This window comes from Maniola jurtina, chromosome 7 (genome assembly GCF_905333055.1).
Source record: "Maniola jurtina chromosome 7, ilManJurt1.1, whole genome shotgun sequence".
NCBI lineage: Eukaryota > Metazoa > Arthropoda > Insecta > Lepidoptera > Nymphalidae > Maniola > Maniola jurtina.
This window is the reverse complement of record NC_060035.1, coordinates 9,878,686-9,897,486: the sequence shown is the minus strand read 5'-3', so window position 1 is coordinate 9,897,486 and position 18,801 is coordinate 9,878,686. Positions and strand designations below refer to the sequence as shown.

The window sequence follows — 18,801 nt, the reverse complement described above, 5'->3', positions numbered from 1 at the left end:
TTTTATGCTTCTAATGTTAAGACTATGATTTGTATGTTTTTTGCCATAACGGAACGAAGGTGGAATTAAGGGTAAAAGCTGCTAGGACGATTTTGATGCGGTTTTTGGCATTTCACAGATATTAACTAAGAGCAAGTTTTTAGATTAATGTTGTAAGGAAATAGGACACTAGGGAGCGCTGCAGTTCGTCATGGGTTTTCAATATTCTTAATTTTATGCCTTGTCTATAAGAGCAACGACTGGATTGCTTAGCCAAGAAGATTCTGATTAAAGAGAACTGATTGTCTGTAATCAAGCAATCAAGTGTTCAAAAGCACTCGTAAAAGTTTATGTAAATAAAAAAGTTCGTTGTCTGTTTCTTTTATATTTATTTTTCTTTAGGTGGAGCAGCAGACTAATAACTTAATCAAAGACCTTGTAGAACCAAGCTCATTAGGATGTGACACAGCTATAGTTCTCGTTAATGCTATATATTTCAAGGTAAGCTTATGATAAAAATAACTTTGAAAATATGTAATAGTATAATAAAGGAAGAGATTGCTTCTGGGCCTACCCCCAGAAGAAATCTCCTCTTCTTATAAGTACGACCCAAATTTCCAGTAAACAGGACATCCAGAGTGAAAAATCTCCTCAGAATTATTGTCTTAAGAGAAGTTTACTCGTAGCACTCTCCAAACAAATATAGTTTATTTATCTAAACTTTGTTTTAAAATAATCTTTCCAAAATCAGGTTAATCAACGTGGCAAACACAAATACAGATATCAATTCTAAAAATAATCTTAAAATTTCATTGAGTTTAATTGGTTAAAATTTGAAATTCCAAATGAGAACCGAACAAGTTTGTAAGGAGAGTGCGCTAGAGAAACTTCTCTTAAGTGATATCACCTTCTATAAGGATGTACCCGACGCTTGATACAACAACCAAGCTTTAGGTGTTTTGCAAAAATTTTGCGCTGTAAGACCGAAACATCTACCGGACCGAAAAATAATTTAACACTCCACATGGCAGTCATCCCGTAAGCAAGGAGTGTGCACAAGAGCTTTTTGATCTAGTTCCTCCTTCATCTTTCCACGATCGTACACTAGGCTTCGACAAAGTCTGCATCCGTACGTAGTTGAAACTCCTCGGATACATACGAAGCGATTTACTTCCTCGTTTTTAATCCGAACGGCTATAGGATATGGAACGTTCTGGCATCAGTTTACCCATCCAAGTCAAGAGTGAATAGGCATCTTCTAGGCAAGCGCGCACTGCATCATCACTTGCTAGCAGGTCCAATTGCAGCAAAGCGCTAATCTATAAATAAAATAAAATAGTCTAAAGGTTTGATTTCGGTACACTAATGTACCCACCCACATAACATTACAGTGTTAAAATTTACTTTATACGGTAAATTTTTTACTTTAATTTATTTACATCTTCACACTTAGGGTGATTGGAAAAACAAGTTTGATCCAAAGAATACACGGAAACAAGACTTTTATGTTAACAAGGACAAGAATGTGCAAGTGGATATGATGAGCCGTACTGGAACTTACAAATACGCTGAAATAAATAATCTAGGAGCTCAGGTATTTTGTTTTAAACATTATGTTATATCCATACTTTTGTATTTTTTTTATAAGTGCTAAAGTTGACTGTCTGTCTGCAAGCATTTAACGGCCCATCTGTTTAACCGATTTCTATGTTGGATACAGAGATAGCTTGTATACCGGGGAAGGACATGAGCTACTTATGTCCCGGAAAATCAAGGGGTTCCCACGCAACTTTAAAAAAAAAACTTGCGCGGACGTAGTCGCGAGCGTCATCTACTTTTTTAATACATAAAATAACGACATTCAAATTTTTTTATTAAAAAATATATTTATAGATTCATATTATACTTATTTAGATTTTATTTATAGACGAAGGTTTTAATAATTTTTAATAATCACTTTATATTTCAACAGGTTATTCAGTTACCGTATGAAAGTGACAATTTCTCATTTTTGATATATCTACCAAGGGACAAAGATGGGATAAATGATTTGATCGGTAAACTGTGCGATTCGAATTTCTCGTTCAGTAACATTCTTGACAATTTGTATCCCATGAAAACAGAATTAACTATGCCGGCTTTTAATATATCTACGACCACGGATTTAAAAGAAATTTTAATAAAGGTAAGCTTAGTTCGAAGTTAAGTACGGTCCATATTATAAATAGAATAAATGCAAGAATTGGTTTGGGGAAATCCACAAGTCAAAGTCAAAAAAGAACTGTTAATTTTGTAGCCTAGCTCTGCCTAGCTGCAGTAATTGACATTACTTTATTATCGTTTCTAGTTATTCAATTATATTTCAATTTTTTACACTAAGATCATCAAGCTAGTTTTGTATTATATTGAAACAAGATAAATCTACAACGTTTAAACTATATTTCGCCTGCTGTGACCTGCCCCTTCACTACAATAAAAGCAAACAAAAGGAACACAATCGTACGCAATACTACTTGTAGGTACATATTTTTTTTAAAGAATATTAGCCATTTTTAATATGACTAACATTCCCTTTTCCCCTCCAACTAAGCGTAAAGCTTGTGCTAGTGGGTACGAGTTACGACAATAGTGCAACGGCTGGGTTTTGAGCCGCCGACCTTTCGGAATTCAGACCACTCCTATAACCGTTGAGCTATTAAGGGTTATTACCGTTTCCGTAATGGAGCATCCGCGTATGTTGGCTGTACAATGCACAATTGCAAAGATTTTTGCATTTGTGCACATAACTTGCTCCACAGTACATATAGATTTAAGTATCAACTAGGTGATTTGCTAATTCAGTGTCTAACGCTAATGATAGTCGCCGAGGTTGCTTGGTTCTACATTGCTGCTTCATTGGGTGATATTAAAATATTGTTTCGTAGAAAACCTGCAATGGATTAAAAAATGAGCTAGGTGGCTATCATTCAGTGTTAGTCACTGAGTTAGCGAATCACCCCGCTCTGGTCCTCGTAGGCGAAGCTTGTTGTTCAGTGAAATATTAAAATAAGTATTTAGAAACTCTTGACTTTTTTAATTTTTTTTTCTCTGAGCTATATTTTTTTTCCAGAATAATGCATCAGCACTATTTGACCCTAACATGGCTAGCTTTACTGGAATATTGGAGAATCCTCAGCCACTTTATGTGTCTAGTGCGACACAAAAAGCAACTGTAATTGTAAATGAATCAGGATCGATAGCTGCCGCAGCCAATGGTTTGTATCAATATAAATATTTTTTATAGATGTGCTACTAACTTTTCGTTATTAGGGTTCCGTACCTCAAAATGAAAAATGGAAACCTTATAGGATCACTTTGTTGTCTGTCTTTCTGTCTGTCTGTCCGTCTGTCTGTCTGTCTGTCTGTCAAGAAACCTATAGGGTACTTTCCGTTGACCTAGAATTATGAAATTTGGTAGGTAGGTAGATCTTATAGCACAAGTACAGGAATAAATCTGAAAACTGCGAATTTGTGGTTACATCATTAAAAAATTAATTAAAATGTGTTCCAATTTTCAAAATAAGATAACTATACCAAGTGGGGTATCATATGAAAGGGCTTTACCTGTACATCGTAAAACAGATTTATATTTATTTTTATGTATTATGTATAGTTTTTGATTTATCGTGGAAAATGTTGGAAAAATACCCGAGTACGGAACCCTCAGTGCGCGAGTCTGACTCGCAATTGGCCGGTTTTTTTAGGATTTCGTCCCTCCCGCCTTATATTGCCATCTCAATGTGTCGCGTACTATTTACGCGTATAAAGTTACCTTTAGTAATTTAATCATTTTGGCTAATTATTGTTATTATTGAATATTTAATTCTATCTGCCTTTCCAGCTGTGGTGGTAAGCGTTACATCAGTTCAACAAAGTATCACATTTATTGCGAATCATCCTTTCATCTACTTTATTCTATACAAGAAAACACCTATCTTCTGTGGAATGTATTTTGCAAATGTGTAACGCCATAGAAATATTATAAACTAGGTACTATTTGATTAATTATACTATCACAACATAATTATATTATTGTTTACTTAGAATTAACCATAAAGTGAATGTTTGTGAGGCAACAATGTAGGTAGGTACTGTTTTCAGTTTAATGGTTGTCATTGAATTTCAACAATTTATAAATTTCATTTTTAGCCATCACTATACGTACATTAGCAGCTGCTGTACCTGTGGACAACATCATATTCAGAGCAGACCATCCATTTATTTACTTTATATTATACAAAGGAACTCCAATATTTTGTGGATTATATGCAGGACCATAATCAAGTCGTAGATAATTTAAGAAGATTGAATAGGCATTTTCTAGACAAGTACGCTCCACCTTAGGCTGCATTACTTTATTATTAAGTGTGATTGCAATCAAGCGTAAGCATATTATAGTAGTAAAAATAACCAAACCAACCGAATGTAAAACAAAAGTATTCTCTAAAATCAAAATTGTCAACGATTTGAAACCATAATTGTAAAATTAAACCTTGTATATATACATACATATTTAAGTGCTGAATTAAAATTAAAACAGTTTTCAAAAATATAAGATAAGGCGTTTTCATTGAATAACCTTTTTTATTTTTCTATATTGACAAGGCGAGGTCATTTTAGGTAGGTATCTAAGTTTTTGAACTCAACAACAAATAATTTTAACTATTGAATACAATCTATACCTACCAACTAATATGATAAATGCGAAAGTGTGCATGTCTGCCTGTCTATTAGCTTTTCATGGCTCAATTTTTTTGAACCCGGAAAAACGGGGATGGGCATAGACTACTTTTATCCCCGAAAATAAAACAGTTCTCACGGGATTTTCAAAAACCTAATTCCACGTGAACGCAGTCGCGGACATCATCTATTTGGTGCAGAGATACGAGTAGCCTTACATCACGTAATATACTTACCGATAGCTAGTTATTAGGGTTTCATACCCAAAGGGTAAAATTAATGTTACTCTGCAGCTGTCTGTCTGTCTGTCGTTCGGTCTGTCCGCGTGTCAAATTAAATGAGTTACAAACCTAAAATATTGGTATTTGGTATAGAACGTTGACCCAGAACCAAATATTGAATTAGATATTCAAGTAAATTATTTTCGGGGGCCTCCCATACATGAAAAAGGTAGGTATCTTATAGCACAAGTAAAGGAAACAATCCAAAAAACGTGAATTTGTTGCTACATCACAGAAAAAAATTAAAATGTGTTCATGGACAACATGAACAAGCAATTAGTATTTTCAATTTTCAAAGTAAGATAACTATACCAAGTGGGGTATCATAGGAAAGGGCTTTTACCTGTACATTATAAAACAGATTTTTATTTACTTTTATGCATAATAGTTTATATAATCGTGCAAAATGTTGAAAAAATACCCGAGTACGGAACCCTTGGTGCGCGAGACTGACTCGCACTTGGCCAATTTTTCATATTTATAGGTAAGTTATAAGTAAGTATAGCTTCAGACTTCGTTGCTAATGCAACGCTTTGTAAAAATTCCTAGTGTTGCAACTAGGTCTTGTTTATTTTATTTGATTACAGTAAGCACTAGACTGCTACTGATGGTAAGTGATGATGTCTATGATGGACGTGCGCTAACCTGAAGTGTTATGGAAGATCAGTTACATTTCTTCCCAGCAATCAATCATAACGATCGCTTGGCACTAGGTACTTTTTGCCGAAGACTGTGGCGTATGGAAGCCCCTACAAGACACCTATGTAATGTCCAGCAGTTCAGACGTCTATTTCTTTTTTTTCGAAAAAGACTATTGGTTGACAATGATGATGATGATGTTGCCTTTAGGGTGCCCAACGATCTGGCAACGAGTGTGCCATTGAAAAAATGGAGTATGTCAGACCTTATATTATGATGTTTCATTATATGGGTCAATGAAATATACGTAGGTATAAACCACGTATAAACACTTGCTGATTACAAGAACACTTACACCACCTGCATCAAAATTTTCTTGATATCGTAATTTTCACATTATAGCGAGGCAAAGGAAGGTTAATGTGTTTAACAGTATGTTTGTGTGTATTAATGTTTCACTGTACAGTTATCTCTATCGAGCCAATTTAGACAAACAGGGTGTCGTTGGCTTCGTCTTAGAGATCCAATAGTCATAATAAGCAGCTACATGACAAAAATATTTTGGATATAACGGCAAAAAACCAAGTTTTTTTAAAATTCTGATACAAGTTAGATCTTGACTGCGAACTTACCTGGCGGTAGGAGATGATACAGTCTAAGATGGAAGCAGACTAACTTAGAAAGGGTATGGTAGTTTCTTTAACCCACACCCCTGGCCCTGGTCGGTTTCTACGCGGCATTGTACCGGAACGCTAAATTGCTTAGTGGTGAGTAGGTACACAGGTAGGTACGACTATGCCGGTAGGGTGGTGACTAGTCACAGCCAAAGCCTGCCGCCAGACAAAAATATATAATAGATATACTTATATAAGATTTTTTGGTCCCAAATGCAAGGCATGAAAATTCCAAAAATATAATACTGTAATTAATAAAAGAAAAAATCAATGAGTGGTGATAATTTTAAAAGGGCAGTTGTGAGGTTTTACTTTGTGCACGTGTTTTCATAAACACATACTACTTACTAGATAATATTAATACTTACTAGATAGAAAACTGGTACACAAAACATAATGGCTATAAAAATGAATGTTTTCTTGATAATATACCAGACAGTGACTCGCATGTAAAATGTTTCGGTCGTTCTCAATTATTATCATCTTTGTTTGTGTTACAAGAAGTGTATTTGCCTTTAGTAAGTATATTTCCTTATCGTAAAGTTAGATAGATAACTGTTGCTGTGTTTTATAAAATAAAATCTGTTTGTTACGCAGTTGTCTTACGCAGCCTGTGTGAACGAGCTATTGACACAGCCCGCATATATATATACATATGTTGGCAGCTTGTTGTGTTGTTGTGTGAATGATGTAATGATCATAAAAATAAACTTTATCTCTCGGTTCATATTTTTAAAATTCTTTTTTTTAAAAAGCAAATACAAGTTTAGTTAATTTTAACAAAGCAGGTGCTTTACTATAATAGGTATTATAAAAAAACGAGACGTCGTTTTGAACTCTGCTGGGATGTACTTTAAATCTAATTTGCAATAATTTAATTTCTTTTAGTTTCACATATAATGTTATTTTAGGTAAACACAAATCTTATTGTGGACAAAATGAAGTTTTGTCTCCGTGCGTAAACCGCGTCTGTGATTACCAAAAATGTTCCGAAGTTGGTGGACCTATAGAATGCATTATGACGAGTCAGAGACATTGCAGAAGAGGATGTATATGTAGAAAAGATTACTTAAGAGCGGATAATGGAACGTGCATACTAGCAAGCCAATGTCCTAGTAAGTATTTTACTATAAAGTAATAGAAACACCACCGCACGGAACGCCACCGTACGCAATTTTGCCCTCACTTGGGTGCCTGGTGTACTTCGACCGTCCGATGTGTTTGTCTATCCGTCTGTCCATCTGTCAAGAAAACCTGTATAGGGTATTTCCCGTTGACCTAGAATCATGAAATTTGGCAGGTAGGTAAGTCTTATAGCACAAGTAGGGGAAAAAAGCCGAAAACTGTGAATTGGTGGTTACATCACAAAAAATTATAATGTGTTCATGAAAAAATAATAATTAGTATTTTCAATTTTCGAAGTAAGTAAGTAAAACAATTTTTTATTTATTTTTATGCATAGTAATTTTTGATTTATCTTGCAAAATGTCGGAAAAATAACCGAGTACGGAACCCTCGGTGCGCGAATCTGACTCGCACTTGACCGGTTTTTATTTATTTATCTTTACTAGAGGCCCTCAAATGTCCCAAGCCAAATGAGTATTACGATGCATGTCCACCTCGATGCCCGTCAAGGACTTGCGCGGTTATGGATAATACAATGGAGTGTTCCGAACCTTTGGAAGACGGTGATCTAAAATGTCCACCGGGGTCATGTCGGTGTAACGCTGGATTCTATCGAGATAGTGATGGGAATTGTGTTACTTGGAATCTATGCAGTAAGTTCATAAAGATGCAGCTGTTGGTAACGAATATAAATACCTATATACCGCGATGTGATACTGACGTAACGCGTGGTGTTTCACCAGATGTTTATTGTGCACGAAAAATAATTAGCACTGGAGATAATTTAATCCACTAATAATAATTTATTGTAAATTGTAACCTAAATGAGTGACGAAACATGAATTTTACGTTTAAAGACTAAATTTTAGTGTATAGTTACTACAAATTTAAATAAACAATAGGCAATAGACTGGTGGCTACAGTCACGAGGTTTGACTGCTCTAAATTGAATTTAAAACTGTCAAACTGTGTCTGTCCTTTTCATATTACATTAGTAAGAAGAAGATAAGAACGCTCTAAAATTTAGTTGCCAACAGAATCAGTACCAATATCTGTACCAATTACTTGTTGATAAATAGATACCTACTAGGTACAACAAAACCGGTAACCATCTGGTAACTTAAAATTTTGTATATTAATTTAATTTTTAACTTTTTGTAGAGACGTGTCCAGAGAACGAAACAACGGTTTCATGTATCCAAGCAAAATGTGAACGTAGAGACTGTTCCGATCTAGGACAATCAGTCGCTTGCGTGAGATTCAACACAACGTTGTGTACTGTAGGCTGTCTGTGTCAAGAAGGATTTTTAAGAAATAAGAACGGAACGTGTATTCCTGTTAAACAATGCCCAGGTATGTTTATAATAGTGTTCTTGAGAAATCCCCAAAATGATTTAATGCACGCTTATTTAACGCTATCATCATCATCCTGTGGACATTCTATTGTTAGAAATATGCTTTTCTTAATGATCACCACCAGACACTCGGTCTTCAAGAAAGATAAGATAAAGATAAATTTATTTGACTCAACAACAAATCCATACTAATATTAATATTATAAATGCGAAAGTGTGTCTGTCTATCTGTCTGTCTGTCTGTCTGCTACCTTTTCACGGCCCAACAGTGTAACCGATTCTGACGAAATTTGGTACAGGGTTAGCTTATATCCCGGGGACGGACATAGGCTACTTTTTATCCTGGAAAATCAAAGAGTACCCGCGGGATTCCTAAAGACCCATCCACTTAACCGATTTGTATGAAATTTGGTACCGAAGTAGCTTGCGTCCCTGTAATCGAAATAGGCAACTTTTTATTACGGAAAATCAAACACGGGATAAAAAGTTGCCTAAGTTTCCACGGGATCTATGAAAATCTAAATCCACGTGGACGAAGTCACTGGCATCCTCTAGTATAACATAGTCATAAAAAAACATATTGACTTAAATTAGTTAGCACCTGATTCCCGAACTAGTAAAAGCTGTGTGTGCGCGCGTGTGTGTGTATATGAGTGTGTGTGTGTGGGCGCGCGAGTGCGCGTGTACGTGTGCGTGTACGTGTGCGTAATAAGTAATTATACCTACGTATAAACAAGTTGTAATTAAAAAAATAAAAATACAACTGCTGTGCCTAAAAACGTAGTAAAAAATACGTCCAAATCTATCCAGGCATTAAGAAGTTAATATGATGGAATAAACAAACTCCTATAGATACAGATAATTATATCAACCCTGAAAACATAACACTGCTATGGGCAGTCGTGTAGTAAGAGTAGAAACTACGAGTAGCTTATGCCCACAACTACAAGTTGTTCAAATCATTGGATTCCTCAATAGGATAACGATAATTAGTGTCAGTCCCTAGCCGTAAGTATATTGTATTTTAGATGATTTAGATAATTTAGCTTAGTTTAACTTAACTTTACTTTAACTTAATTTCCATCTTATTATATTCTTTTAAAATTTATAACTTAGGTATTTTTTCATAGTCCTTAGGTTAGCTATTATATTATATTTTATATTTTACTGTACGACTTATGTTTATGTTAATGCATGCTGTGACTGCCCGTAAGTGGAGTTGCATAAGAGCCCTAGAATTTAAGGAACAACCTGTATTTAATCTAAATGTGTAACTCTGTGTGCGGTACTATGGTAAATAAATAAATAAATAAACTACAAATTTCAAACCCCTACTTTACCGTCTTAGGAGTTGAATTTTCAAAAATCCATTTTTAGCGAATGTCTAAATCCTCATAGCTATCTGTGTGCCTTTCAGCCCGATCCATCTATTAGTTTTAGCTGTACGTTAATAGATCCATCAGTCAGTCAGTCACCTTTTCCACTTATTTATTTAGAAGAAGAATAAATCAGTTCTATATTTTATTTAGAATTCTTTATTGCACACAGTAACATAAACATACCTATACAAGAACAGAAGAAACTATACATGATGCTGCATATTATTGGTTTCAGAGGCCCAATGTGCAGACAATGAAGTCTTCGTCCTCTGCCCAGCACCATGTCCGGGTGAACAATGTGGTGTAGATCCAAGTTTAGTTTTGTGTTTGGAGCTACCCGATAATTTTACCTGTGACCCTGGGTGCCGATGTCGCACTGGATATTTGAGAAACAGTAACGGCAAATGCATTCCCCAAAACCAATGTCGTTAGTATATCTTTTTACAAGCATGGTGTTATGCCACCAGATGTTATTTCACCAATTTTATGAATACTGATAATAATAAATAATTAATAGATGAGACGCTCGCCAGAGCAAATATGGCGGGCCCTTTCTCAGATTGTATGTGAGTCACAATTTGGTGTCTGTAGGTATATGAACAATTGAGTACGGTCTCATGTACCTACTGCAGTCGTATTTTGTATGGTACTGCCAAATACCAGCTAAATGAATAAGCCATCTGCTTTAGCAGCAACTGAAAAAAAATCATAGTAGGTACCTATCTATTGTTATAAATACCTATAGGTATACAAATTGTCTATTTTCAAATCACAAATTTTTAAACATGTGATACAAAAAGTTTCAGGCATCCATTATACATTTTAAATTGGTTCTGTCAGCACCAATTCGTAAACTCAACGAGTCTTCATATATTTTAGCGCCTGCCTGCGGAGCTAATGAAGTATATGACACCTGCATAGCGCCATGCTCTACTCGTAGATGTGACGAGAGGCTTCTCGACTGTGGGAGTCCACCACAGCCTGGAGACCCAACTTGCACAGCTGGTTGCCGATGCGCTGATAATTTCTTTAGAAATAATGAAAGTGTTTGCGTGCCCAGGAGCGAATGTCGTAAGTGGAAAATATTTGAAACTTTCAACTTCCATAGGAAAATATTTAATCATACTGAAATTAGTTGATACCTATACTTGAGCGTTATATCTCTAAGTTATGATAATCAAATATTAATTTTGAAATATTAAATAATAAGGTAATTAGTACACATATAAATAAATAAATATTTTAAAATTTATTTTAGCTACCTAGTAGATACCTATACTTGAGGGTTATATCTTTGATATTAAGTTATGATAATCAAATATTAATTTTGAAATATTAAATTATAAGGTAATTAGTACACATATAAATAAATAAATATTTTAAAATTTATTTTAGCTACCTAGTAGATACCTATACTTGAGCGTTATATCTTTGATACTAAGTTATGATAATCAAGTATTAATTTTGAAATATTAAATAATAAGGTAATTAGTACACATATAAATAAATAAATATTTTAAAATTTATTTTAGCACCGATATGTGGGCCAAACGAAGTTTATGATACTTGCGTAAAAGCATGCCCGCAGCAAAGATGCGACGTCGATCCAGCGGCAGTTTTATGTCCACCTAATCAAGAATGTCGAGCTGGTTGTCGATGTCTCAGTAACTATTTGAGAAATCGAAGCGGCTTTTGTGTTCCAGGGAAGCAATGTGGTAAGTAAATCTTTCGTCTAGCACTATCCCGTTCTGTTTGACGCAAGCGATTTGAAACTACTTTGGTTTAGTAAGTACGGTACTCTTATTTTTTCAGTAGTTTGTGCTTTGCGTGACGAGATAGACTTTTTTTTTCCTCTCTCGTCAGGTGAAATATTAAATCTTTTTGGTTAATTAAAATAATGGAGAGAGTTGTTGTAGGTAGACGTCTTTGTTTGGACTCCTTATAAACTAAACAGTAATTATATCGACAATCTATTTAGAGCCTCAATAGCTCAACGGTTATAGGAGCGGACTGAAATCCGAAAGGTCGCCGGTTCAAACCCCACCCCTTGCACTATTGTCGTACCCACTCCTAGCACAAGCTTAACGCTTAGTTGGAGGGGAAAGGGGAATGTTTGTCATGATTAAAAATGGCTAATATTCTTTTTTAAACAAAAAAAATCTTTCAAGCTATTGTTTTAATAATATTTCTTAATCTAACCTAAATAATTTTGTATCGCCTTTTGTTCAAATTCAACTCGTAAGCAACCGACATATTACGCAGGCTTTACACAAATTAGCCAATGTCAAGTTTGTAGTTATTTACAAGTTAGGGAAACTATAAGTATGGACTTCGTCTCTGCCGGCGCTCGCCGACACACGCGCGGCGCCCCCTTAGAGCGCTTCCTAGTCAGTTCCACCACCAAAAAACATCAGTAAAACACAAAAACCGGCCACTTTTAACAAAAAAAAAAACACTCCAAAAAGGCACCCCACGCGCGCCAGCAAACGCCAACACAGACGGAGTCCAAGATAGGGGTTAATTTATTAATTTATTATTTGGTATGCCCTTACGTATCGGATTTCACTCCGATTCGCTGCCAATGTGGACCCTGGATGAATTTTCGAAAGTCTTTTTTTAATTTATTTATTTATTTATTGACGACCAAAACAGATTACAATAATAACTTTAACCTAATTCTTAAATTGCTACATTTTGACCTTATTGCAATCCTATATGGTCGCACAACATGACCATGGTTTTTAAGGCACGCTTAGTTATTACTTAATATTAATAAAGTAAATTTAATATAAACACTTGATACTCGATCTAAATAATAACCTAAGAATTCGATGAAATAACAATGTGAGCACCAATATTCTATTTATCTTTACTACTTTTCTAACAAAGTTATTAAATCTATGATCAAAAATATCTATGTCTAAATCTGTTATATTATTATAGGAGCGGCACATTCTTATAAGAGGATTATAATATGAGGTGTTATTTTTATAAGTTTCCAGTATAAAAGTTTTTGGTTTACGATTAACATATCTAACATTAAGGTTTATCTGAGAAAGTAAAGTGGGGGAGTCTATATTGGAATGTAGTATTTTATGTAGGGTTAGCAAATCTTGTCGTTTACGGCGAATATGGAGAGGAGTCATGTTAAATTTAGTAAGACGACCAGCATAGGATGGTATTTGCCTGGAGGTTCCACACCGGTAGGAGAGTATTTTCAGGCATTTCTTCTGAACGCCTTCAATGTTATTAGAATGAACAGCATAGCAAGGGGACCAAATTATTGAGCAGTATTCCAGCACCGTCCGTACAAAAGTGTTATACAGTAGGATGAAGCTATGTGGATTTTTAAACATTTTCGTGGTTCTTGCTATGAAGCCCAGATTTTTGTAAGCCTTATTTGTTATACTGTTGTAATGATCCCGAAAACTAAGCTGGTCATCAAACAGTACACCGAGATCCTTGATAACAAATTTTCTCTCAAGAAGTTGATCATTAATTTTATAATCAAAGGTAACTTTAGAACGTTTTTTAGTAAATGAAATCACAAAGCATTTTTTTATATTAAGATACATTTGATTTTGTGTACACCAGTCTACTAATGTAAATAAATCCTTCTGGAGATAAAAGCAATCACTAAGTTCATTTATTTGATTAAATATTTTAAGATCATCAGCGTACAGAAGACAGTGTGAAGACAATCTTTCGATTAGGTCATTAATAAACACAGCAAAGAGGAGGGGACCTAAGTGGGAGCCTTGAGGCACACCGGATGTTATTGTAATAGGCTCTGACGTTTGTCCTTTAAGTCTTACTAGTTGACTCCTATTTAATAGATATGATTCTAACCATCTCAGAAGATTTCCGTGCACTCCATAACATCGTAACTTCCTCAATAATATCATATGACTAACTTTATCAAAAGCCTTGCTAAAATCTGTATAAATCGAATCCACTTGACCTCTCTTAGCAAATACTCTACAAAGGTAATTTTTGTACTCTAGTAAGTTACTGACTGTAGATTTTCGTTTAAGAAAGCCATGTTGCTGAGCAGCTAATAGTGAGTTAAAATGGCTGTAAAGATACTTGTAGACGGAGGCTTCAAATAATTTAGCCATGCTAGACAATATGCTAATTGGTCTGTAATTTGTACAATCCGATTTATTACCAGACTTATGGATTGGCACTATGTGGGCTGTTTTCCAAGCGGAAGGAAATTTACCAGTACTAAGCGACTTATTAAATAAGAAAAACAACGGCAAGGATAATTCCAGTGCACACCTTTTTAAGAGGAGAGAAGGAATGCCATCCGGGCCTGGACCTTTATTAGGATCTAACTTTTTTAATAAGTCTAATATTTCTTCTTGTTTAATATAAATAGAACTAAATGTGGAGTACAACTGACAATCTACGTTAAAGCGAGTGCTTACATCTGAAACGATAGTTTGTTCGAAGACTGAGCTAAAATATTTAGAGAATAGTTCACAGGTTTCCTGAATGTCAGATGTAGTCTTATCCTCATAATGCATATTCTGGGGAAGATCATTAGACCCTTTCTTACTATTAACATACTTGTAAAAGGGTTTAACATCTTGTTTAAGTGCATTTTCAGTTGCCAGCAAAAATGAATTATAAGATTCAGTAGTAAGTTTGTTACATCTAGTTCGTAATAATGCAAATGTGTCGTAATCTCGTGGGTTTTTGTACTTAATAAAACGACGATGATACTTATTTTTTTCAACAAGACACTTTTTCAAAGGCCAAGAATACCAAACTGGATATTTCATCGTATTTACTTTTGATACTGGCACACATCACACACATACTTACACATTCACACACTTACGTATTCACATACTTACGTTAATATAAGGAAATCCCGTGCAAAGTTTCATGTTATCTGTCAGTGTTAGAGTTTTATTAAGTAAAATAAGGATGGATTTATGTTAGGTCGTGCATCTGGACGGCCAAAGAATTGTAGTATAAGTATGAGCTAATTCATCGTATGCGCCTCATATAACTAATATGAATAATATTGTATTTTTTGTTTCAGAAAAATCACCATCACCACCAGTAAAACGTCCGACTAGACCTCCTCCGTCAAAATATTATGCGTGAAATTTTCAGTTTTTTAACCCCCGACCCAAAAAGAGGGGTGTTATAAGTTTAACGTGTGTATCTGTGTATCGGTGTATCTGTGTATCTGTGTATCCGTCTGTGGCATCGTAGCTCCTAAACTAATGAACCGATTTTATTTTAGTTTTTTTTGTTTGAAAGGTGGCTTGATCGAGAGTGTTCTTAGCTATAATTCAAGAAAATCGGTTCAGCCGTTTGAAAGTTATCAGCTCTTTTCTAGTTACTGTAACCTTCACTTGTCGGGGGTGTGATAAATTTTTAATTTACACTTGTCTCAAATACCTAATAGGTATTAAGTATTAATTATATTTATTAGGCAGACAGAAGTATATGTAATTGCATTAATACTATCGAGTAATTAATGCAGCGCTCTTTGTACTATGAATATTGAATATTAATTATGGTTTTGGTTTACTTTGATTTAATGTAAAATTTGATATTGTTGACATGCAAATTACAAACTAATAATACATATTGGAAAACAGCTATGAATTTTTTTTCGTAAGTATAGACTTACTGCCTTATATACTTCTCATCAAAAAAACCGAAACACTTCCATACTAAAAGGTGTCGCGAGATGTTTTTTTGACTTTTTTGATGGGAATTATAAGTATACATAGATTTATACAGAAGTAGATCACATGCACGGATCTCAAGACACGCATTTTTCAATAAGTACAGTTACAGAAAATAATATGAGTGACGTTGGCAGCATCAGGTGCGCCATAATGTATCAGTATATCACGCTGTCCCCTTGTAGCTACGTGGTTAATAAGTAAAAAATCCGTTGCGGCTGTTACAAAAAAGTTCTTTACAACATTCATGCAATGAAGGATAAAATCTGTAATTTTTTTTTAAATGTCCTATTCACAGTTATGATACAGAAATAAATCAGTAGGTAAACATTTGTCTAACAGCTGTACAGACTGAAATATGTACTTATATTTTTCCCGATATTTCGATATCTAGGAACGAATGGAAAATAGAAACATTAAATGCCACTACATTTCCTTAACTGTCTTTTGGTTCCTTTTTGTAAGACATTATTCTTAAGAGAGTCGATACATCTCTTTGACCGACCTTCGTCCCAGAGACAGAGCCTCTGAATTGATGATTTAATTAACATTTACCCCTAAACTTGTGTATTGGCGTGCTCGAGGTTTTGTGCCCCTCTGGGAATTCCAACGATCGTAAGGAATTTGCAATTAAGAAAGTCTAGGAATAAAATCAGTTTAAGTTACCCAAAGTTTGTTTAGTTCTAAACCTGAACACAAAAACAAATAGCTTATTGTTTTTGTGATGATTACATATTGTGTTAGGATCGACGCATACAGACGAAGTGGGTGGAGTTGAGTTTTTTTGAAAACAACTTCAGGTTTAAGTATTTTTATGAGAAGAAGAGATTGCTAGGTACTGATAAGACCGCCAAATTATTACTTTGTATTTTTTAGTAGTAAAGTAAGACCTCGTGAGTGACTTAAGCTACTTTTAACTCCGAAAATCAAAGAGTTCCCATGGCATTTTCAAAAACCTAAATCACGCGGACGAAGTAGCGCTAGTAATTATTATGAATTGCAAAACAGAATTAATAATTTATTACATTTAGCATAATATTTATTTCACCAAGCATCTAGCATACGAAATATAATATGATCCCTCAAAACTTTCTGACAGCTTACACAAATAAGAATTAAAACAGAAATTCAACAAACTAAAATATTACGAAACTTTTAGCTTTTCTGACAAACACTGAAAACGGAATATACGTCAAAAGGATGCTTACGCATTAAGAATTTGATGAGATAAAGTTGGTGTGAGGGCGCGAAGTTACTAAAAGTACAGCGTTAAAATTAATAATTACTTACAGTACCTAACTTCATTAAACAAATGATCTCTCTTACTAGGTTTAAGAACATCTTAGAACTTTAGACGCTTATTTAGACAGTGATTGGCAAAGTTCAAACCAACCATAAGTCTAAACTAGATACCTATACTAGTGAACAATACCGCAATGAATAGCTAACTTTTCAGCCACTCGGATTTCACTTGGGCCTTTTGATGATGAACTATTGTGGCTTTCATCTTTACTAATAAGAATAGATCTACTACTTTAGATTTACTAGCTTTAAGAGGGCTTTCTCCGTCACTCGTTTCATACAAACGTAGTTCCAATTTCATTTGAATATTAAGCAACCAAAGTCCATGAAATTTTGCAGACATATTCTAGAAACTAATATCTATATCTGTGGTTTTCCAGATTTCTGTTAAAATATTCGGTTTCAAAGTTACGCGGTCTTGAAAATTTACATACAAATCTTTGAGCCCCTGTAATTTTAAAACTACATATTTTTAGAAAAATCTAAAACACCACAGACACAGATATTAGTTTCTAGAATATGTCTGCAAAATTTCATGGACTTTGGTTGCTTAATATTCAAATGAAATTGGAACTACGATTGTATGAAACGAGTGACGGAGAGAGCCCTGTTAACGTATGTTTGCGTATGCGCACACGGATGAATTTTATTCAGTCATGAGCAAACGACTCGCAACGCTGATGCGCAGGTTGAGAGGGGAGCACCAACGCCATACTGAGGGTTATAATTAGTGAAAAGCCAGACTGCCCAGTACTGAGGTACTGGATAAACACACAAGTCTATGTACCTAGTGCCTCAGTGCGTACCGGAAAGTATTTAAATTAGGGTTTTTAGTTTTAAGTTATACTAACATAGTTTCTAAGTAAATTGTAACTACCTACCTACCTATTATATGTATAGTCCATGGGCTGAAATAAATAAATTTTATTTGTTTTTTTTTTTAGATTGCACTAGCAATAAAAACTCGCAAAAGTTAGCTGACACATCACTTGTACTGTGTAAACCCAACAGAATTATTAAGCAACTAGCTGATGCCCGCGACTTCGTTCGCGTGGATGTAGGTTTTTCAAAAATCCCGTGTGAACTCTTTGATTTTCCGGGATAAAAAGTAGCCTATGTGCTAATCCAGAGTATAATCTATCTCCATTCTAAACAGTCCAATCCGTCCAGTAGTTTTAACGTGAAGGAGTAACAAACATACACACACACACACATACAAACTTTCGCCTTTATAATATTAGTGTGATAGTGTGATGTGATTAGCAGGTACCTACCTCATTGAGATAGGTATTATGTCACTTTCTAATTCCATGGTAAACACTCGCGGTCATCTTGCAACACTTGACACTTGCGTCTGCAAGTTTTGTGTATTAAATCAAACTTACAGAAGTTGACATTGAGATGAACATTCTGCAAGTTTTTTAGCTAGAGGACACTTGTCATTAGATACATGGTATTTAAAAACCGTGATGTGGTATAAATTAACGTGCCAGTAAGGCAGACAAGTGTAAAAAGACCATTTGCAATATTCCGAAAACTCGTTGCCAATTCCGTAGCAGAACATCATTGTATTAACGCTGTAAGACTAGATATATTCTAGACAATATGTTAGAGTACAGAATAGCATCTGCTGATAA

The 18,801-nt window shown here is 34.8% G+C and overlaps 1 protein-coding gene across 10 annotated transcripts in view; it reads left to right on the top strand.

Annotated features, from left to right (window-relative positions):
- Positions 1-4,314, top strand: part of LOC123866772 (zonadhesin-like) — a 28,504-nt gene extending 24,190 nt beyond the window's left edge. For 9 of the 10 annotated variants that reach the window (XM_045908461.1, XM_045908460.1, XM_045908463.1 and 6 more), the window contains 5 exons: positions 382-480; positions 1,433-1,573; positions 1,952-2,164; positions 3,089-3,233; positions 4,168-4,314. In XM_045908461.1, coding sequence (XP_045764417.1) covers positions 382-480; positions 1,433-1,573; positions 1,952-2,164; positions 3,089-3,233; positions 4,168-4,298 — 729 coding nt within the window. In that variant the 3' untranslated portion in view covers positions 4,299-4,314. Of the gene's footprint in view, positions 1-381; positions 481-1,432; positions 1,574-1,951; positions 2,165-3,088; positions 3,234-3,859; positions 4,009-4,167 lie in introns of all 10 variants that reach the window. The other variant, XM_045908456.1, reaches the window with a different exon arrangement.
- The last annotated feature ends 14,487 nt before the right edge of the window (positions 4,315-18,801 follow it).